We start from the raw sequence: 22,518 nt of genomic DNA, 5'->3' as shown, positions 1-22,518 counted from the left end.
ACGCAGCGCTGGCTGCTGGTAGGCACCGAGAATTGCCCCACGCCGTGAACGCAGGACGACTCCAAAGGAGCCTCCTCTCGTCTTTCAAAGCACTGACGGGAGAGAAAAACTCAACAGCGGCGACAACAAAAGGCAGAAAATTTACGATTGACCCCGGAAATATTTTATTTTGCGTAGATATCTGCAGAATCTCCTTTTGCGATTCGCTACTTGATCCGGAAGAAGAGAGCGCCACTCTCCCTCACGATTGGTCGGCGTCATCAAGGCGGGGCTTCAGCGAGCCAGTCACCTTGGCCGCCGGATGTGACGCTGCGGAAGTCGCTGGCTGAGCGCCGTTCGGCCGGCGGCTGCGGTGGGTGGGGTCGCTGATTCCTTCTTGCTGTCTTCCCCACAGGCCCCGCTGAGGGGGTGGCGCCACCGAGAGCCCCGCCCCCCGCGCCGAGCGCGGCGGCTCCGGCGTGGTGAGGTAAGCGCTGGGGGCGGGGCGGGGACTCGGGCCGATTCTTTGAGCGCTCGGAGCCGGGCGCTCGGCGTCACCCTCTCCGAGTCTTCCGGTTTCAGGGCGCGGAGCCGCCTCCCCCTCAGCCCGAGGTTACGCCCCATCGGGAGCCGCCGTCGCCGTCCTTTCAGCACCGCGCCCCTCAGAGCCGCCCCGGGCCGCGCCCGCCCAGCCTCCCCTCTGGTTCTTGCCCCTGCGGGGGGACCCCGGCCCCACACTGCCCACCCGGCTGGATGCGCCGGCCCCTTCCGCCCCCCTAAAATGTCTCATAACCTGCAGAGGGTCTTCCTGAACCCCGCAAAGGAAAAGTCGGGCGACTCCTCGCACTGGTAAGTACCGGTTTCGAACTCCCCTGGACCAGCCGGCCCCGCCGTCTCTCAGCAGGTGGCGGACGGGCCGGCGTCCGGGACGCGCCGCCGCGCGGAGGAGCTGACGCCGCGGGGGCGTCGCCCGGGCCCGCCGCACCCCGGGGGCGCCGGCGCGTCCCCCGCGAGACGTGGACCCCACCCCGGCGCCGGCGCTGCCAGCGCCCGCCGGACTCCGCGGGACTCCCGCGTCTCCCGTCCTTAGGCCTGCGGCGCGGAGCTCCACGGGCGAGGAAGAGCAATATGGCCGACGCTCCTGTGTGCCCCAGACCTTCTGGAAGATTCGCGCGCGCTCGCAGAAAGACACGCAGAGACGGGCGCGGAGCAGGAGCGCCGCCCGGGTGGCGCTGGACCTTCCGCGCGGAGACGGCCCTGGCTGGGGTTAGGGACGAGGACGGACGGCTGCCCTGTGGTGAGGGAGAGTGAGCACCTAGGGGCAACCTGTGTCCAGGACAAAGGTGTTGGAATTTTTTTTTTTTAATTTTAAATAATAGCTTTCTGTGAAGAAAAAGAAAAGTCAAATTAAGGGAAATGGTGTAAAACCCTGTGGAAGAGCAGAGCTGCAGGGGCCGCGAAGAGGGCGCCGTCGCTGACCAGTGTCCAGGCGGAGAAACGCTGTGAGGCGGGCAAGGCCCGCGTGTCTCAGAAAGGCACGCTTGTGTGTAAATTTAGGAAACGGTTTATCTGGAGCTTTAGAAACACCTGACACGCCCCAGTATGATGCCTAACGGGACCCGAACGGCTGGCGAGGGCGCCGTGTTCTCGGTTGTGCCCTCCACAGTGCAGCCCTGTCGTGAGGGTGAGGAAGGATTTTATTGGTTTTTGCAGAAAGTAAGTGGGAAGACGGGATCGTGGAAATTAAGGTGTAAAATACATGGAAGAACATTTACGTTTAAAGAAAACCAAGCTACTGCGGCCTCAATCTGGCTGTGCCACGTTTCTGTTGGTGAGACTCGGCGCCCCCTCCCAGCCTGGGCCCAGACGTGCTTCGGGACTCAGTCCCTGGCCCTGGCCTTGTAATTCTTAGTTCCCGAAAGTGTAACAGGGTGGTCCCCAGGAAAGGGGGAGGTTCCAGGTTCCCTCCCTACCCAAGGGGCATGGAACCTGGAACCTCCCCCTTTCCTGGGGACCACCCTGTTACAAAAGTAGAGACTGAGGGAGTGGATTTCCTTTAGTTACAAACAACTACAAAGCGTAATTGTAATAAAGACTTTTTTAAAAAGGCGAACCCGTTATTTTAAAGTAAATGCAGTAGTGAAGAACTGCCAAGAGCTGTGCCATTGCCAGTGGTAAAGCGCCAGCTTAATGCATGTATTTGTTGTTTTATTTTTGGTGCAAGTTGGGGGAGCAGAGCTAGTGCCCTGTATAGATGTGTAAAAGTGGGATTACTTTAAAATGACTGTTCATTTCTTCTGTCTTGTTTTAGTGTGTTGGTATTTAACGATGTTTGACTTAACTCTAACATGCAGAGTTTATTTCAGGATTGCGTTCTTTTTCAGTATCGGAAATAGGAATAAGAAATTTACATTTTAATTCATTGTGTACTCTAACTTTCATCCTTTTGACGACATATTTAAACATTACAAGGAATCATGTTTTGCTTACTCCAGATAAGTCATTTTGATTTCATTGACACATTGGTTTAGTGTTGTTTTCATCAACTTTGGAATGTGTTTTTCAAATTACTGAAGCTTTACATCACATATTTGAGATGGATGCCTCTCTGAACCAAATTGACACTTATTTTCATGACTGGTTACGTACTTGTTTCTGTTGTTTTGTAAGTGACATCGGCATGATGTCCCAACATAATTTTGTAAGTAACTATTAGTTTATTTGGAAGCTTAGTTTTCTTATTTTCTGATAATATTTTTGATGGTACTTAATCATTAATTTTCTTCATAAAATTAAAATAACTATACAGTTGTCTCATTTTCTGTAGATACTTGAATTTTTTTTTGAATTACTGCTATCCTTTTGTAGAAATTTCCAGTAATGTGATACAGAATGTTTATTGTTAAAAACTTAATTTTGAATTCATCAGGGGATGAAATGTAACCGAGTTTAATTATGTATTATGAAGGGACGATATGGAAGATATTTATGGTGATAGCTATTACCTTTATTTAGATTTGGGCTTTATTAGCAAAGAACAAAGTGGGAGTGAGAATGTCATAGTGAATTAAAGGTAAACTACAAAGTACGAAGACCTGGATTCATATCCTAGTTCACCACTTCATATCAGACATTTGGTTAAAAAACATTCACTAGTGCCTACTGTGTGATGGACTATGCTAAATGGAGAGACTGACTAAAGAACAGAATATGAGCAGTGTCCTTGAAAAACCTCATTGTCTACAGGGGTGATCGCCTAATACGTTTTTTAATAGCGTCATGTTCAAGATACTCTGCATCTTAGGGAATTGTAGGAAAGGTTTCTGGAGCTTTGGGGGAAAGTATCAGCTGGGTACTTTAAGGTGAATTCAGGGTGTACCTAGGCAGGGGGAATTGGGAAATAAATTTAAAGTGCTGGTATGATGTAACACTAGAAGTACGTATGGTATAATTCCATACTACTGGAAGGATACATGGCTCTTAAGGGTTTGATTTGCACTGCTAAAAGATTACAACTCATTCACTGGAGATCGTTCAGAGGATTTTAGGGAAAGGACTGTTAGATTGAGATGTGCAAAAATCTGATGACTGTGGCTTTTGGAGGAGTGGCGTCAGGCCTACGAGGGTTCTGTTTCAGTTCTCCTTGCAGTGATTCTTAGGACCTGAACTAGCTGAGATATAGAGTAAGGGTTGGATTCAAGAACTATAGAAGGGGGAAATGAGCAGACCTCGTAATAAATTGGCACAAAGAAAAGGGAATCAATTAAATTAATTGAGATGAGGAGCTCACCAAAAAAAACAATCGAGCTATTTGAATCTGAACTTTAAGAGTCAGACTTGAAAATAGAGACTTGTGAGTCATCAGTTTAGAGATATTATAATAAAAGCCTGTGCTAATGCATCCCATAATAATAGGAATTAGGATGACATGTGATTGGCAGTTGGCGTCTATCTGCTTTTAACTCTTAGTTCTCAAATAGGGAGCTAAAAATGAATGTCCTCTAAGAGGCTTGATTTGGTTAAAAAGATAGCGTTTCTCAGTTCAGCGTCCATTTAGTTTTGTGCAGTGCGTTATTACCTGTGTGTGTGTGTAATATGGAAAAAGCTAACTGAAATGTCTCATTAACCACTCCTTTTATGCAAATGAGGTTTTTGGACCCTGTAAAAATTGGGGTTGTGCTAAAGTAAATACCACAAAGTGGATAGACTTGCTGAAGAGAGCATGTAATTCTGAGTAAAGCAGATCATATTTCTAAACTGCCATTTTCTCTATGTAATCGCTGGGCTCTTTATTAGGATTAGCTTTACTGACAACTATTTATAATAACGTGTACGTGATATTATATGTTATATATTATTACATTATGTATTTATGTACATTATATGTGTAAGATGGAAAAATATTTTCTAGCAATTGAAAAAATATATTTTGTAAATATATCTTTCTGCACTTCTACAGTGTTCATTAGTCTGAAAATGTCATTCCATTTCTGATGTGAATGCTTCATATCAATGTTAGAACAGTCAAAAATGTAAGAAGTTTTTAAGTGTTTTACTATACCTTTTATTTACGTTCTCATAACTTTTTACTAAAATGCTCACATGTTCAAGACTTTACCTGATTCATTTATTTTTGGATACGAATTGCATATTTAAATGAAGCTCGTAACTAGCATATACTGGGAACTTACCATAATCCCAGGTAGTTATTTCATCTACTTCTCATAGCAAGTCTTATTGTCCACATTTTAAAAATGAAGAACTAGATATTCAAAGAGGTCAAGTAATCTCTAAAGTGTAAGTTCTCTTCTAGATACGGAAAAATGTATATTGATTAACGAATGACTTGCACCCTGATTTATCATGTCTTTCTTTAGCATTCTGTATTTTAGTTTTATTTTTAGAATTCAGTAGCATTCTGATGTTGGGAAATTATGGGTTTTTTTTCCTTATAGTATATAGGAGTCAGTTCAGCTAACATTACTGTCAGCAATGTGCCAGTCCTTTCAGGTCTAGATGGCATAGATATGACTAGATTAACTCACCCCTTAAGGATTGCATGGTCTTTGGGACATTATGTGAATCTCTGTTGATATGTTGACTTGGAAAAAGCTGTATTTTCCTTCAATTTTTGGAGGGGAAATGATGGAGAAGTGGGGGTGGGGGCAGGGAAATGATTAGATTTGAAAATGGCTTGTGTGATGAGTGTCTTTTGTGAAGCAGAAATAATAGAGGCCATATAATGAAGTAAGTAGGTGACTAAAGTATCAGCAGCCTGTGATTTGTTTAAATCCCATGACTATTAAAACACACTTGTCCCATATAAATATAAAATCATGGATTCTGCTCTGTGAAGCTCTAATCTGCTAGTCAGATGTTACGGACAAGTCAAGTAAATAGGTAAATGAGACTAGAGACATTTACTTGAAATGGGGACTTGAAAAAGCTGCATTATTTTCTGTAGAATTTTTTTGAGGGCTTAATGATCTTGGTATTGGAAGACCTGTTATAAAATAAATGATGTAGTCTCTGAATAAAAACTTTAACTCTCATTAAGGAAAATGATACCTTATTTATTTTTTAAAATTAGCAAATAGATGAAAGACAATGTAAAAGACTTTGTATACATCTAAGTTGGAAGAAATCAGTGTGGTTTGTCTGACTAGATTGAATTTGAACCTCAGCTATGTTTTATGTTGTTGAAGAAGAGAAAACCTGAAGACTATTCAGAGTAAATAAATACATGGAATATTCCAGAATAGCAAAAAGATCTCCTAGTAACATGGAAGATGTTATGTTGAAAAATTATAGGTGGTGGTATTATAGAAGTTAGATGGTACTAGTTTGTAGATGATTTTCATGTCAAGTTGAATTGACAATGATGAATTATTGAAATTTTGGACACAGAGTTAACAGGATGAAAGCAATGCTTTACTATGCCAGAGATACGTAATAATAGTGGCTGCATTCAGAAAAACTAGTTTAAATGTCAGAGTAAAATACTGGGATGAAATAATGAAATCTAGACACAAGGTGATGATGCACATGTGATCTAGGTGCTTGAAGTGGCAATGATGAAGGAAGAGAAGAGGAGTAAGCTATAAAAAGGAAAAAAAAAACTATAAACTTGGTGAATCATTGATTATATGTTTATTAAATGTTTGCTATTTGTAAGCATCATAAATGGTGGTGCGCATGAATCAGATGAGTAAGAGGGGCAATAAAAATAAATCAAAGTCACCTTAAAACCTGGGTCACTTTGAAAATAGTTTTGCCACATGATTGAATGGTAGACTAGAGTGCTCATTTTCAGTAGAGTAATTTTAACATTAAATAGTATTAAAAATGAAAATGTTTGGTAAGACATAACAATATGAAATTGAGGTCTGTTCTAGGGCGTAGGAATAAAGGGATATAGCTGTGATGATTATTGCAGAGGAGATAGTTGAAGTCATGAAAATTGGTACAGGAGTAAATGAAAGATAAACAGTCAAGAACTATTATGAGAATATGCTTTGTTGAATGCTTAAAATGCAGGAAATGAATAAGAAAGACAAAAGAAACAAATTGTACATGATGGGAATCATGCTAGGAAAACGTTCAAGATGGAGGGATAATTAGCACTGTCAATTTCAGTAGAGCACCTAGGGAAAGGGGATAGTGTAAAAACAAATTTAATAGGGCCTCCCTGGTGGCGCAGCGGTTGAACGCTGGGTTGCGAAGCTGCCCGCAGCCTCTGCGGTGCTGATTCAATCCCCAGCTGCTCCCCGGCCACCGGAGGAGGGTCCCGCATGGCGCGCAGACCTCTCCTGCCGCCCGCCGCTCCCCTCAGCAGTGTACTTCGTCAATCTGCCTGCTCTGCTCCCCCGCTCTGGCTCTGGTAAATTCTCTCACCCTCCCGCGCTTCTGGCTGTACCCAGTGCTTGTATAAATAAATAAATAAATCTTAAAAAAAAAAATTTAACAGTGAGGGCATATTTGGTAATCTTTGAAGAAGAGGTACAGCAGAATAGTGAGACATGAAATAGACTGCTTTGACACAACTTTTTTGGTATGTCTGTGAAGTTGGTAGATAGTATTAATTGTGGTTCATTAACACCATCTACCAACCTTCCATCACTGGACTGACAAGTAGATCAAAACCTTCTCTCTAATCCTACGTGATTGCAGCATCTATATAGATATCAGCTTTATCTCCTGGTCTTGCAGTGATCTTCTTCCCTATTTTATACATAGCCGTCCACTTCTGTAATGCTAGTTATCCGATGAAATTTCTGCTTCTACAAAGTTTATGATTTAGGCATCCTGCTTTCTAAACACCAGTTCCTGTATTTTCTAGCATACTCGTTTCAGTATTTCCATTCCGACTTCCCATCTGGTCCTCCAGTTCAATAATCCATTTGTTTTCTCTCTATACTGTAGCCTTTACGTACTTATTTCCTTCTCGTACATTGGAAATTTCATCAGTTTAATAATTTTTTATCAGTAACAAACTTTTTGTTCCTCTGATTTTCATTGTACCCTTTTTCTGAAGCTACCCCAAGAAAACTCCGATTTGCTTTCTCTTTGCCTATACCTGGTGAGCAAGGAAAAAATCTCAAAACAGCACAGATTGGTATCACTATACATTCATAATCATTATCTTCTTCACCATCAGCACTGCTTGAGGATTTTTTTTAAGATTTATTTTTATTTATACCAGAACTGGGGTACAGGCAAGTGGCGTGGGAGGGTGAGAGGATTCACCAGAGACAGAGCGGGGAGCAGAACAGGCAGACTGATTGAAATACACTGCTGAGGGGAGCAGCAGGCGGGGACATGAGAGGTCTGCTCACCATGCGGGACTCTCCCTGGCCAGCCGGGAATCGAACCCACGCTGCAGAGGCTGCAGACAGCTCCACAACGCTGCACTCAACCCACTGCGCCACTGGGGAGGCTCGGTTTCCTCCTCGTGATGGCTTATACAGCATTAGCGTGTGCGCTGGTTCTTTAAAAAAGAAAGCTCTCCTTTTGGCCTGTCTCCCACCAGCTGCCAGTCTAGCCCTTTAAGTCAAGCTTCATGAAAAAGATGTCTTTGCTTGGTCTCCTCCTCAACTTGTCTCGTGTTCATTCCTTAGCGACGTCTTCCAAGCCAGGCTGCTTTTCCTCCAGCCATTCCTAAGCCTCATGCCAGTAATTTCAGTGTACATTTTTAGTCTCCATCCTGCTTGCCTCTTAAACTTTCAGTCAAATTTTCCAGTTTCCTTAAGACTCTCTCTTTGGCTTCTGTGCATCAAAATCTCTTGGTTTATCTTTAGCACTCAAAGCATAACTGAAAGCCGCGGTGGTGTTTCCGCCATGCGCTGACTGAGTTGGCGGGGAGAGGATGTGCCGAAGAAAAGGCCAGTTACAAGTTAATGTGAATTTAAGCCAGAGTGATGTTGGCTTCACTATATTGGACTGGTAGCGATTTTAGGAGATAATATCAACAGAATTTTGTGATAGATGGACTGTAAAGGGCGAGGAAGCAGAAATTACTTGCTCTGATCAAGGCTTCTGTGATCAATGGAATGCCATTTATTAAAAAAAAAAAAACTAGAGAAGGAATTTGGGGGGTAGGTGGGCAGAGATTTTCTGGTCACATTGGTGCGTTTGAGATTCTGAATAGAAATGTGAAGTGGAAAGTTAGATATACAAGCCCAGATCTCAAAAGAACTAAGATATTGGGTTGTCGGAAAAGTCATGATGTATTTTTTTTCTGTTTTCAAGCAAAAATGCGTCATGTACCGACAACCCAGGATGTTTGAATGTTGATCTGTAACTGGGTAATTTAATTGACAAGAATCATCTAGGGAAAGAGTACAGAGGGGGAAGAGAAGAATTCAGACTACACTTTGATGAATTCCAGCATCTGAATGTAGATTCAGGTAGGATGAGTTAGTTAAGAAAGAAGACTGAGGAATCACTCCAGAGGTAGAAGAATGTCATATCTAGGAAAGCTTAAGAGAATAAAATAGGAAGAAGCATTTTCGTCTTCATCCAAAGGAGAAGGTGTGGGTCAGGTTGAAGAAATTAGGCCCAAGAAGGGTTAAGTATGGCCCAAACTCTGCAGGCCATAGTGAGCAATAGATCTCACTTCTGTCTGCAAAGGTCATGGCCCTAAATAGGGAATCTCTTCCCTGGGCATGCAGAGCCATCTTGAACATCCCTGTTGAGAGCCCCTTGGCCTCTCCTATCCACCTCTCATTTATCTCCCTTAATGAAAATTGCCTGTTTACATGTCCACGTACCCAGTAGTTTAAGTTCTTGTACGGGCTGTGGGTTGAACTAGTCTGAGTATGAGCAAACATTTTCTGTAAAGGGCATATACTAAATATTTTAGGCTTTGTGGGACAGGTGATCTCTTTTGCAGCCAGTCAAGCTATTCTTGTAGCATGAGAACACATATATACAACATATTAAAAATGAGTGTGACTGTGGCTAATAAAACTATGGATACTAAAATTTAATAACATTTTCATATATCACAAATACTAATGTGTTTTTACAAATAACTTAAAATAAAAACTGTTCTTAGCTTGTGGGCTACATAGAAATAGGAAGGGGGGACCAGATTTGGCCCACAGGCTATAGTTTACTGATCCTTTCCCGCTAACTGAGCTTTGTTCTGAACCATAACAAACTCAGTAAATTTTTGTTTAATGAATTCAGGTTGAGTAAGTTCTGATTCAATTTATTTGTGCTTTTGGGGATTGAGGAGGTGATGAAGGTGGGTTTTCGTCTTCAAGCCCTGAAAACAAGAATTCATACTTTTCATTATAACTTTTTAAAAAGGTTTAATTTATTAAAAGTATAACATTTTGAAGCATTACCAAGTGGCCAGAAAATCTGTAAAACTAAATATTTGTAAGGACAGAATTACATTGTCTTGGGTTGTCAGAAGGTAAACCTGAGTTTCTGTGATTCCTAGATTGCATAGAATTTTTAGCATTATTAATACCTGAGGCTTTAAAAAAAAAAAAAAACACCTATAGTTAGTAAAACATAGCTTTACATTGTTGATAATTATAATTATTATTTTTTTGTCCTTAAGTTGTTTGTTTGGTCTTAGCCATATAAAGCCATGCTGGTTCTATAGGACATGTATTCTGCATTCATGCATGTTAATAGATTTAGCATGAGACATCATCTATACACAAGCAAACAGATTAATATATGATAGCAATTTAACATGAAGGGAATTAACAGGTGTGATATACATTATTTATGAAGGAGAGGCCAGAGGTAGTCAGAGAATGTTTATCTTACAAAGTATTCTAGGTATAAATATCCTGAGGTGTCTGCATTGCAGAAGTCCACAAAGAATTAATTATAGGAACAGAGATTGGTATTTATTGGTGTTTCTTGAAATCAGGTACTCTGTACTAATAGCTGATAAGTTGGCTAGAGAAAAAGTTAAAAATAGTGACTTCCAGTGTATTCCATGACCACTGAAAATCATTCCGCTGAAGTGGCGATGCTTTTATATATCTTAGATTTACAGACAATTGGAATAAATGAGTTATTTTTGCCATTCCTGGGACTGTTTAGCACCAAATTTCAAATGTGCCGAAATAAATGAAAGGAGAAAATAGTTACTGATGTGTTACTCTGTCTGAAAAAACATGGCACACTAAGTTATCCCCAAGGCGACAGTAGAACTTGTGAGTCATTGTCAGTGGGACGAAAGAATGCAGAACAGATGGGGGAAACAAAATAAGCATAAGTGGAGGTGAAATGAGAAGCCTGGTAAGAACAAAGGAGAGGATAACAGGAAAAAATTCAAGGGAAAAAAGAAGAAAGGATGCTAATAGTTTAAGGAGCGCTTGTTCTGGTAGCCATGATTTTATATAGGTAGAGCCTTAGACAAGTCTGTTTTTAGTTTTAGGAATAAATGTTAATATCTCATACCCATTGCCTAATCATGTGAAAAGATCTCTAACCATATCTTCACTTAGCACATCTACTTCAAAATCTGTTTTGCAGTATTTCACTTTGAGGACTCAAAGTGAGAAATTATATACTTTTATTATATTTTATAAATTTTTATATTTTAACATAATATTTGAAAATATGTATTTAAATAAAATGTATATACCATGTAGTATGTTGGATTATTTACTCATAATGTTCTTTTAAGTGTTTCAGGCTGCATGTACCAAGTAGTTCAGACGATTGGCTCGGATGGAAAAAATCTTCTGCAATTACTTCCAATTCCTAATTCCTCTGGAAATCTTATACCAGTAGTTCAATCTTCAGTCATGTCTGATGCTTTGAAAGGGAATACAGGAAACTCAGTTCAAGTTACTTTTCAGACTCAGATTTCCAGCACTTCCACAACTGCATCAGTTCAATTGCCCATTTTTCAGCCACCCAGTTCTTCAAACTATTTTCTTACAAGAAAAGTAGATACAGCAGAAAAAGTTAGAGTTACCTCTGTGGGAACTGAAAATGTTACCTCATCAGTTTCTAAAGTTCAGAGTCATGGTGTGAAAATTGATGGACTCACCATGCAAACATTTGCTGTTTCTCCCACCTCAGCACAAAATGATTCATCTTTTTTTATAGTAAATACTCAGAGTCTTCCAGTGACTGTGAAGTCTCCAGTTTTGCCTTCTGGGCATCATTTACAGATTCCAGCCCATGCTGAAGTGAAATCTGTACCAGCGTCATCATTGCCTCCTTCAGTTCAGCAAAAGATACTTGCATCTCCAACCACAAGTACCTCAGGAACAGTTGAGGCCTCCCAAATACCAACCGTTATTTACGTATCTCCTGTAAATACAGTGAAAAATGTAGTTACCAAGAACTTTCAAAACATTTACCCAAAACCTGTTACAGAAATAGCAAAGCCAGTGATACTAAATACCACACAAATTCCAAAGAATGTTGCTAAAGAGACACAATTAAAAGGAAGTCAGCATTCTCAAACTGCTCCAGTGAAATGGATATTTCAAGAAAATCTACAGCCTTGCACTCCATCTATTGTTCCTGTTAAGTCTTCAAATAATGTGGCTTCAAAGATTTTAAAAACTTTTGTAGATAGGAAAAGTTTGGGAGATAACACAGTAAATATGCCACCTTTGAGTACCGTCGGTCCTAATGGGACACAGACCAAAAGTATACTTATTAAAGATAATGCTTTGGTTATGTTTAATGGGAAAGTCTATCTATTGGCTAAAAAGGGGACAGATGCTTTGCCATCACAAATTGACCAGCAGACCTCTGTTTCTCCTGATACTCTACCAAGAAAAGATACATCACAGATAGTGAGTTCAAGTCCAGTCACAGAAATATCCAGAAAGGTTGTAAATATTGTTTTGGCTAAAAGTAAATCTTCCCTGATGGAGACAAACTCACTTCCAGATACCCAGCTTGCTTCCATGGCCAATCTAAGGGAAGAGAAGAATAAAAAAGTGGAGACACCATCTCTTTCCACCCCAAACCCACATAACATGAACCAACCCATTAACTTCTTAAAGCAGAGTAAGACTTTATTAACAAAGCCAGTCTTTCCAGATGGATTTAGTACAGGACAGAATGCCCCCAGAAAAGAAAATATGCAGACCATAGAGAAAATAAGTTCCTCTGTTGATGCAACAACTGTTACTTCACAACAGTGTGTTTTCAGAGACCAAGAACCAAAGGTAATTTTCCCATGTTAGGGTGTTCTTTTGTATCTATCTATATAGAAAATTTTTCTTTCTTAATTCTCAAAGTTAGTTATCTGTGATACTTCTTTCTCCCCTCCTCTGCCATTCTCCACTCCATTACATACATACCATGTAGGCATGAATGCTTAATTGAGTCAAAGCTTTTATCTGAAGGAAATGTTTGAGGAGTATCATTGAGCCACTAGGCCAAGCAGTATCTTTCTCTTGAATCATTTGGCTTGCCGAGTCTTTAAAGCAAAATCCAGCAAACAAACCACAGAGTAACATGGTTTAGAAGAGTTGGAGTAGGATAATGCAAACTCAAAGCTTAGAAAGTATGTAGACATGCATATATACATCTATACATAATATATTTCGTAGCCACTTTTAATGTATGAAGGAATTGATACGCATGTAGAAGAATTGGGGTTTTTGCTTTGTGGTGGTAGGAAGATAATCTAGAATTTTTCTAGGTAGGTGCTAGATGGGGTAAGATAGGAAATAGTACCTTTCAGTCGGCAGTCGCTTGTGGAAATAGTATTAACATCTTTAAAATTTTTTTTTTAGTAGACAAATTTCCTTTTCCTTTTTTTAAGCCCTTATTTCTGACTCCTCATCTAGTTACCCAACATCTCCACATAGTTAACCTTTCTCTTCTACTTAAGATATGTATGTCTGTGCCCGCTAAATATTTGTACCTACCTTTTCCTTTTTTAAAAATCTACTTAGTAATGTGTTTCTCCCCTTCAGTACAGAAGTATTGAACTCCAGAAATGTAAGGAGGTAAATTTTGTTAAATATAAGGTTGATTAAAGGCATAAGACTTTTTCAGAAACCTACAATTTCCAAATGATGTCATAGATTATTTTTAACTTGTGATTAGTCTGTATTCTCATTTCAGTTGTTTGAGAATTGACTACTTGTTACCTTAGTGCAAAAAAGTAAAGTAAATGAGAAATTGTAGGGAATCATTTTATGTTTGTACTCAGTTAAATTCAGTATTTTAAGTATGGATGGTAAGACAAGTGTAATGCAAATCAACCATTTAGTACTTTAAAGCATGATAAGTACAATAAGGTAATCATTTAGTTGCTAGAGTGATAAAAATTGCTTAAATAATTGACAAAGTTGTTTGTGTGTTTTCCTAATTCCAGATCCAGAATGAGATGGCATCAACATTAGAAAAAGTTACTCAAGAAAGAAATGACAAGAAAAATTCTGAAGGGAGAAATGATAAGGCATTATGTTTGAAGAATGAGGCTGAATTAAAAAAGATATTTGGTCTCACTAAAGATGTGAGAGTGTGCCTTACTCGGATTCCTGTCAATTTGGGCTCTGGAGAAGGCTTGGAGTCCTTTAGCAAATTGATGAAGTGTGATGCTTACAAAGCGACAGAGTTTATTGTAAAGGAGGAAGAGAGAAAAAAGGTAATAGATTTTTAAAGTGTTATTTGTAGGTACTCCAAAGAAATACAGTATATTCATTTTCTTGTTTTTTTAAGTCCTGTGCACTGATATGAAGAATTGTTACCAATTTGCATATATATGTATTATACTAAACCAGTGTTGAAAAGAACTCTACATGCACAGGTGAAATTGCATCCACAGCTAATTAAAGATGTTTTAAATATTTTTATTTACCTACCATGTATTGATTCATCACAAAGTTGCATGAAAATGGCCACAACTTTTTAACTGGTTGTCCTACTTTGAAGAATCTCATATAAATAATCTGAAATAGAAGCATGTAGTTGTTCACTGTGAAATTATTCAATATAAACATCTTAAATCTACATCCTCAATAACAATGACAGGAAACATCCCTGTAGCTTTGCCTACTCTCATTATACTTGTAAATACATCATTTTTAATGTTGTTTAATATCCTGAACGTCAAATCAGTCAAAATTTCCTTATGAAAACCTCCCATATATGTCTATGGGAAAGAAAAGAAGAAGAAATTAAATCAATTCTTTTCTCAGGCTCATCAAAAGTGACTGCAATATTTGGATGGTAGGTCAGAGTGACTTCTAGTACTTGAACTGATCCAGGAAAATGAATTAAACTGTTTATTGTCAGTGAATAGCATTAGGACCTTACTATTCATTTTGTTGCTATACAGTGGCACTCAATATATCACTGTAGTTCTTAGTAAATTTTATTGAATTTAATTGCTAAGTATCTGTATCTGTAAACTTTGTTAAACTTGAGAGCACGCTGTACATATGTCCTTAATATTTTATTTTTCTTTTGAAATCTTAATATTGCCACAGAATTTTGATAAGAAAAGAAAAGCGAAAACCTCTAAGATGTTGGTGGATCACACAAAGCGGAAAAAAACTGAGAGTGCACAAGACACAGCAGTAAATGGAGGAACTAGCATCACCAGTCCCCAACTCGATAGCAGTGTTTTGCCAACTTCTGATGTGTCACACCATAACATTCTCACAAGCCACGGCAAAATCAGAGAAGAGAAGAGAACTGAGCTAGAACCCTGTACCCAAGAGGAGGAAGGTGCATTAAGTTCAAATGCAACTTTTGAACAAAGTCATTCCTTTAATAAAAACTATACTGAAGATTTATTCCCTATGACACCTCCAGAGTTAGAAGAAACCATTCGAGATGAAAAAATAAGAAGACTTAAGCAGGTGCTGAGAGAGAAAGAAGAAGCTCTTGAAGAAATGCGTAAGAAGATGCACCAAAAATAATGAAATGTAGCTGTGCTAGACGCCACTGAAATAGTTGTGTTTTTTTGTGTACTTTCATATTAAGTTAATTCTAGGTGCATTCTGAAAATGTTTTTGAATATGAAACTTGCTTTTTCATTGCTTAATTTTAACACTTTATTTAAGGAATACTAACAAGGTTGATTTGTGTATGACTTGAGAATAGTCTACATGGGGTATTGGAACCTCTGTCCAGATACATTTTTTTGGAAGGAAAAGTTTTCTATTTTTCTATTAGCCAGAATTCCCCAAGTTTGAATATTTGTGCAGAGTTTTTGTTACTGTTTGTATTTTTAGCTAAATTGCTCAGGTGTTATTCCAACAATAGACGATTACTGTGTACTGTAAAGGTACACAATCCAAGGGAGGATGTGAGCTCTAAACTTAACATTGCCAATAGGCTTGTCTATGTACTCACTTAGTCCCTTTACCCACAAAGGGATACTTTCTACTTACTATTGTAAATTTTCAAATTTCATGAAAGAAAATGTATTATAGCAACATTATTTAAATACTCAAACATTTCTCGAGAATGAGGGACACTTGTTTTATAACTTTTACAAAGTAGTTTCATATAACCCAAAACAGTTTTTAGAATTCAGACCATATTATGTATTGTTTGTTTAAAGTGATATGTTGTAGTTCTAAGACAAGTGCTGCTGCCTATTTTTTTTTTTAACGTACACATGTGACTTGGATTGTATGAACAGCAAATCTGAACAATGGCCATACTTAATATTTTTAAAAAATTGTATAGCTTTTTAAAAATAGAGGCAAGCATATGTTATGTGATTATCTTCGATTGGGAGAGTTTGGGAGCGGAGTGGAAACAGGGATTAAAGGGAAGGTGTAGGAGTTTATTTAAAAAAAAAAAGATTAACAAATCCCTGAAAGTAAGATTACAAAACTCAATGTCGGCAGCAAAATAAAAAACAGTAAATCAGAAAATACTGAAAAGGAGGAACAAAGCCTCAACTACATCCTCCTGCCTCTTTTTGTAGCAGCTTAATTGAGATTGTATATTATAAAACTTACCCTTTTAAAATGTGGTTTTTATTCACAAAATTGTTCAGCTATCAACCTGATCTAATTTTAGAAAATGTTCATTGTCCCCCCAAAACTCCTACCCATTAGCAGTCATTCTCCATACCCTCCTCACTCCAGCCCTAGGCAATCACTGATATACTTTCTGTCACTGTAGATTTGCCTGTTGTGGACACTGACGTGCATAGAATGAGGCATTCAATATGTTTTCTTTCGACTGATTTCTTTCATTTAATGTTTTATCTATGCTGTAGCATGTATTAAAACAATTGTTTTTTAAGTTGTTAAATAATAGTCCATTGTATGGATATACCACGCTTTGTTTATCCCCTCGTTTGTTTATGGACATTTGGATTGTTAAGGATGTCATGTTGCTATGATGTAGGATGTTATGTTGCTAATGTTGCTATGACTGTCTGGATACAAGTTATTGTGTGGACATAATGTTTTTCAGTTCTCTTGGTTATATGTTTAGGGGAGTGATTGCTGGATCCTAACTCTTTAACATTTGAGGAACTGAAGACTATTCCAGTCAGGTTTTGCTTCCTCGGCTACACTAGAATGAATATTGTCAACACCACAGTGACTTCCATGTTGCTAGATCAATTATTGGTCTTTTTTATCGGTGGGAACATGGTATTGTGAATCATTATTTCCTTTGAAAAATGTTTAAATATTATTAAAGAAGCATTATGCATCCATTGTAGAAAATTTTAAATACAGCAAGCTAAAATACTAAGGCTTCATATTCCTATCATCCAGAGTTCACCCTTGTTAGCACCTTGTGTATATCTTACCTTTCTCTGTGTCCCATATATACTTGCATATTTTTAACAAAACATTTTTAACAAAATGTGCTCATACTAACTGTTCTGAAACATACTTTTAAAATCATCAATCTTGAGTTTTCTTCTTCTGTTAAGTCAAATTTAGATATCCCTGCTTGACCTCAGAATATCTTTTACAGCTTGCCTTCCCAAGCCGTGTTAAATCTAGGACTACACATTTTATTGCATTTTGTAGAATTCTTTTTATTTAGCTTCGTTTTTTAAAATAACTTTGATTTATTAAAAGCCGGTCAGTTGTCCTGATTCTTTTGTCCTTGATATACTTTCATTTCATTGTTAGAACACATTTCTACCTCGTTCTCCTCCTTGCACATTTTTTCTCAACATTTATATACCTTCAATTTCAGTTCCCGGTTTGTTTCTCTGCTTATACTAATTTTCTTGCTGATACTCAATTTGATGACCTTAAAATACTATATATATTAACTTGTGGATTTTTATCTTTGTTCCCAGACACCTCTCTTGGATTTCACACTTGTGTAGCCAGCTGCCTATTTGATGTCACTATTAGTTTTCTAAATAAACATATCAGATCGTCCAAAACTGAAATCCTGTTCTTGTTCTGAAGTGGCTTCACCTACCATTTTCCTCATTTTAGCTGATGAGAGCTCCGTCCTTCTAATGTGCTCAAACCAAAAGAAACTTGTAATCATAATTGATTTCTTCTTTCAAACCCACACCTAATACAAATTTTGACTCAGCTTTCAAAATATCCCAGATCTGACCACTTTTCATATTAATCGGAATGGCTTGTTGGTAGCGTCGTAAGCAGTCTTGAGTCTTCCTTTGTGCCCCTGTATTCTGCCAGAGTGATGCTTTTAAACATGATTCAAAGCAAGTTCTTTAGTTACCTCCAATGACTCCTCACTTAACTTGAGTAAAATCCTCTGTACAGATAAGTAGAGGTGTTTTTGTCTCCCTAAATCCTACTAGGCCTAGTACATTTCTGTTTAGAGTGGCAAAAAAATTTTTCCTCAAAATTTAGGTTGAACCGAAATTTGAATTAAGCAAGGGCGTAGGAATGGAAGAACTTTCCGGGCAGAGGAAGCAGTTAAGTTCAAAGGTTACTGGGCAGGAGAGAGCATGGCATATGTGAAGAACTAAAAGACCATACAACAATGCAGAGCAAGAGCATAGTTGTTAACCCTGAAAGGATAGGTTTACTTGCTGAAGAGTATAATTTTGTTGGATGTCATTGCTTCAGATTTATTATTCAGGGACAGGATTTACCCACGTTCCAGCTCTCTGATCTCCATTCTCTTGTCAAAAAACTATTTGCATCATTCTATTTTTGGTAGCATTCATTCTATTTTTTATTTCCTCTACTGCAATTTCAGTCCTGCTACTGCTTGTTTGCTCTCCATTATTGGTATGTACTTGGTGGTCCTCTCCACTTTAGGTGGGATTGAACCCATTCTCAACTCTAAGGGCAGCGCCTCATTTGTCTAAAGCACAGGTTCCCAAACATCCTCAGTTCAGGGTACTTCAGGGTCTAGAAATTGATTCATGGCACTGCTAGGTGAGAAGGAATATTTATGAAGCAGCTAGGTCCGCATAACCTGATGAGTTTTATGTCTTGATTTAGTTTTCTGTTGCTGCATAGCACATTACCACAAACTTGGCGGCTTAAAACATCTGTAATCTTTCAGTTATGTAGGACAGAAGCCCAAGTGGGCTTGGCTGGATTCTCAAAATTGAAATCAAAGTCTTAGCTGGACTAGGTTCTTATCTGGATGCTGTGGGCAAGAGTCTGCTTTCAAGTTCATTCTGACTGACAAGAGTCCAATTCCTGTGGCTATAGGTTAGGTTTTCATTTTCTTTCAGATGTTGGGGGGGCAGGGCTCATACTCAGCCCCTGGCAATTGCTCTTTTGCCATTTCATACATTCCTTCAGACCTGTATGTTACATCAAATTCTTACACTTGACCTCTGCCACCGGTCATAGAAAAAACTTTTAAAAGGTTCATATGGAGGAAGTTTGTTCTTTGTGTGACTGTGAAGTTTATAACCTACTGGGACAGGTGGGGGTTTGGTGGAGCAGGCGTCCGCCTGAAATGAAGTGCAAACTGCAGCCTGCGTCCTGCCACAACCCAGGAGTAACATCAGTAACAGGTGAGAATGGCCTCTTTAACTCACTGGCCCATCACGCTTAAGTAGACAAGAACTATGAAAAGAAGGTGGCAAGTGAAGCAGATGCTAATCAAGACAGGAGTTCAGAGAACAAAGACTGGAGACTAAGGATATCACCATCACCCTTTGGGAAGAAGTATTGCTCCTGGGACTACTACTAAAAGATACAGAAGGTTACATGTCTTTCTGGAAAGATTGCATATCATTTGGTCTTTGAGGGGGGCATCTTGATAGAGCTGCTGATGCAGGTTTAATCTATCTGGACACCCTCAACAACCATATGTAAAAAGCTAATATCTGTTGAACAGGTGATATTTACTGGATGAAACTTAAACACATCAAAAACTACCCACAGAAACCATCCAAACATAGATTGAGCTTCTCACCAGTAAGATCCAGAACTCCTTCATAATCAGAATTTTCTCCTTGGCATGACCAGTATGACAGAAACAGTGACTGTTGAAAAAACTTGTAGACAGTGTACTGGAGCAGTGGGTAGATGACCCTCAGCCTTTGGAGAAACAAATGGACTCCATGTATGAACTTGTGCTAGCCCACTCCTCTGACATGCTAGAAAATGTTTTCTTCTTTCTGTCAGATGACAACTATGTGGCAATGGATTGTGCCAGGACCTAGTAGAACTGGATCCTGAGGTGGAAAGAACAAAGCACAGTGCCTCAGAGATGGTCTGAGCAGAGTAGCAGGCTTCATTCATTACATTCTAAAACCAGGAGGTGGGGTTCTCCCACTCTGCCCCCCCCCAATAATTAGTGATAGAAACACCATCACTAATTTTTGTGTGATGAAATATTTTCATCTGTTTTCCCCCTCTTGAATCAGACTTACAATATGGGAGAGCAACTTCTAGTCTTCTCAATAGACTTTGACTGTTATAAACACTATTTCTCCCTATTCTTCCACTCCAGACATAAATAAACTGGGTGAACTGATGAAATAAACCCTTTTCTCTTATTTTAAAGTAGGGTTCATGTGACTAAATTAGACCCACTTAGGTAATCTGACATATGACGTAATTGCAAGAGAGGTATATTCCAGGTCTTATCTACACTGAAAGAAAAAGGGTAAGGGTCATTGTGTGGGAGTTCTTGGAATTCTGCCTAAGACATGTTTTAACATCTTAGTAGTCACTGAAAGTAATATACAGAATTAAAGGGAAATATTTTTATTTCATTCTTTAAAAAACCTATTAGAATGACATGACTTGGGTACTGCATAATTTAGACTCGAACAACTTGAAATTAACTTAGGCACTGTTACCTTCAATTCTTATCCCACATTAATTGGAATGCAGTATTTGCTTTTTACCTCAGCAATTATAAAAAACTAGCTTCGCGAAGATGTGACATGTAGCAAGATCTAATGTTGAATCCATGGACTGTTTGATCTTGTAGTTTACTAGTTGTCCAACAGATACCGAGTATCACTCTCAAAATTTGAAAATATCTCACGCACCTTCAGAAGTTTCTTCTGTGTCTTGGGGAATGGCAATCCACAGTTTGGGGACTGCAGATCTAGACCATCTAATGTGCAATAATTCCTTTCCAGGTTGTTCTAACTCATGGCATTCAAGAATGATTCATAAATGTTTTTAACTTGAAGGACTTAGTAGTGCTCTTAAGATAAAGAAGACTGAAGAAGGAGCTAATTTACATAGGAATCATGAATTTAGCTTTAGACACTAAAGTAGGAATTTAAGAAAGAGATTAAATATGGTAGACTGGAGCTCAGGAACTGTTGGGATTAGGGATAGATAACTGAAGATTCAGTAAATACATATTTTTAGTCATATGTCTAGATAACATCACCTAGGGAGATAGTGTAAACAGAGAAGAAGCTAAATTTATTGTCTGCTCAGTCCATTTAAAGGTTGGAAAAATGGACAATCTTAAATAAATTTTGAGGTTTGGAAGAAGAGAATATTCAATGAGTTATATTTACAAACTCTTAAATAGTACCTGATACATAAATTCAACTAAAATGATCCTGATAATCATTTGCATTCACTTTCTATATCACTTCATTTTCATTTCAGAGTTTGGTCTTTAATTCATACTGATTTTTATGTGTATTGAGTGAATAAGGAATCCAATTTTCATTTCTTTCCATAGAAATTCATCCAGCCTTCTTATTGGGTTAATCATTGGCCCAGCATTCTTATTTAAAAAGTCCATCCTCTCTCAGCTGACAAGTAATACCAATTATGTGATATAGGAAGTGTCCATACATATGTGTGTATTTATTTTCTAGTCTCCCTCTTAGGTTCCATTGGCATATGTCTCAGTGACTACTGTGTCTTTTTTTTTTTTTTTTTTTTTTTTGTGGGACCCTCACCAGCAGCCGGGGAACGAACCGGCGCGCAGAGGCTGTGGGCAGCCTCTCAGCCCAGCGCTCAACCACTACGCCACCAGGGGAGGCCCTGACTACTGTGTCTTAATTACAATTGCTATAATATAAATCCTGGCAAGTATCCTTACTCTTCATCAAAAGTATGTTGGCATTTTTCATCCTTTGCACTTTTACATAAATTTTAGAGTTGTCTTGTTACATTCATTTTTTAATTCAGTTAATACTGATTTACACTACTGTTTACATTATAGAAGTATAGCGCCCTCCCCTTCCAGGGACTGGTGCCATAGTGTGCCCACCACCAAAGACCCCATAGTTCACCAGATAGACTCCTGTGAGTTTCCTCCCCTACTCCCTCGCCATCCTCCTCGGGATGCCCCCATTCCTCAGTCAGCTTTCAAGAGCTGGCTTTTTAGTTTGGCTTTGACGCTTTGTTTTTCCATATTCCACATATAAGTGACATGATCCTGTATTGTCTTTCTCCTTTGGACTGATTTTGCTTAGCATTATTCTTCCAGCTCTATCGTTTTGCTGAAAATCTTGTCTAATTTTATATATACATATATAAAATTATGTATATTTTACATAATTTGCTTAATTATATATATATAATATGTGTATTTTATATATATATTGCATCTTAAACCAGTCATCTGATTTTAAGCATTTAGGCTATTTCCATAACTTGGCTATTGTAAATAGTACTAAAATGAACATGGAAGTACAAGTTTCCTTTTAAGTTAGTGTTTTTATAT

General features: G+C 38.7%; 1 protein-coding gene and 1 long non-coding RNA gene across 4 annotated transcripts in view; one reads left to right on the top strand and one right to left on the bottom strand.

Annotated features, from left to right (window-relative positions):
* Nucleotides 1–906, bottom strand: part of LOC119237010 (uncharacterized) — a 40,636-nt gene extending 39,730 nt beyond the window's left edge. For both annotated transcript variants that reach the window (XR_005123172.2, XR_008550328.1), the window contains exon 1: nt 773–906. This is a non-coding gene — a long non-coding RNA (uncharacterized LOC119237010). The remainder of the gene's footprint in view (nt 1–772) is intronic.
* Nucleotides 500–20,974, top strand: LRIF1 (ligand dependent nuclear receptor interacting factor 1). 2 transcript variants are annotated; one of them, XM_037500963.2, is made up of 4 exons: nt 500–828; nt 11,138–12,644; nt 13,805–14,077; nt 14,922–20,974. In XM_037500963.2, the coding sequence occupies exons 1-4, from the start codon at nt 761–763 to the stop codon at nt 15,354–15,356; spliced, it is 2,283 nt and encodes a 760-aa protein (XP_037356860.1). In that variant the 5' UTR covers nt 500–760; the 3' UTR covers nt 15,357–20,974. The 2 variants fall into 2 exon arrangements, with proteins under 2 accessions (XP_037356860.1, XP_054547396.1); XM_054691421.1 differs by lacking the exon at nt 500–828 and adding an exon at nt 6,780–10,746.
* Nucleotides 20,975–22,518: the final 1,544 nt, after the last annotated feature.

The sequence above is a fragment of the Talpa occidentalis genome, unplaced genomic scaffold (assembly GCF_014898055.3).
Source record: "Talpa occidentalis isolate TD23 unplaced genomic scaffold, MPIMG_talOcc4v2.1 talOcc4.9, whole genome shotgun sequence".
In the NCBI taxonomy this organism is placed as follows: domain Eukaryota; kingdom Metazoa; phylum Chordata; class Mammalia; order Eulipotyphla; family Talpidae; genus Talpa; species Talpa occidentalis.
The sequence above is the reverse complement of the archived record's forward strand: the minus strand, read 5'-3'. Positions and strand labels throughout refer to the sequence as shown.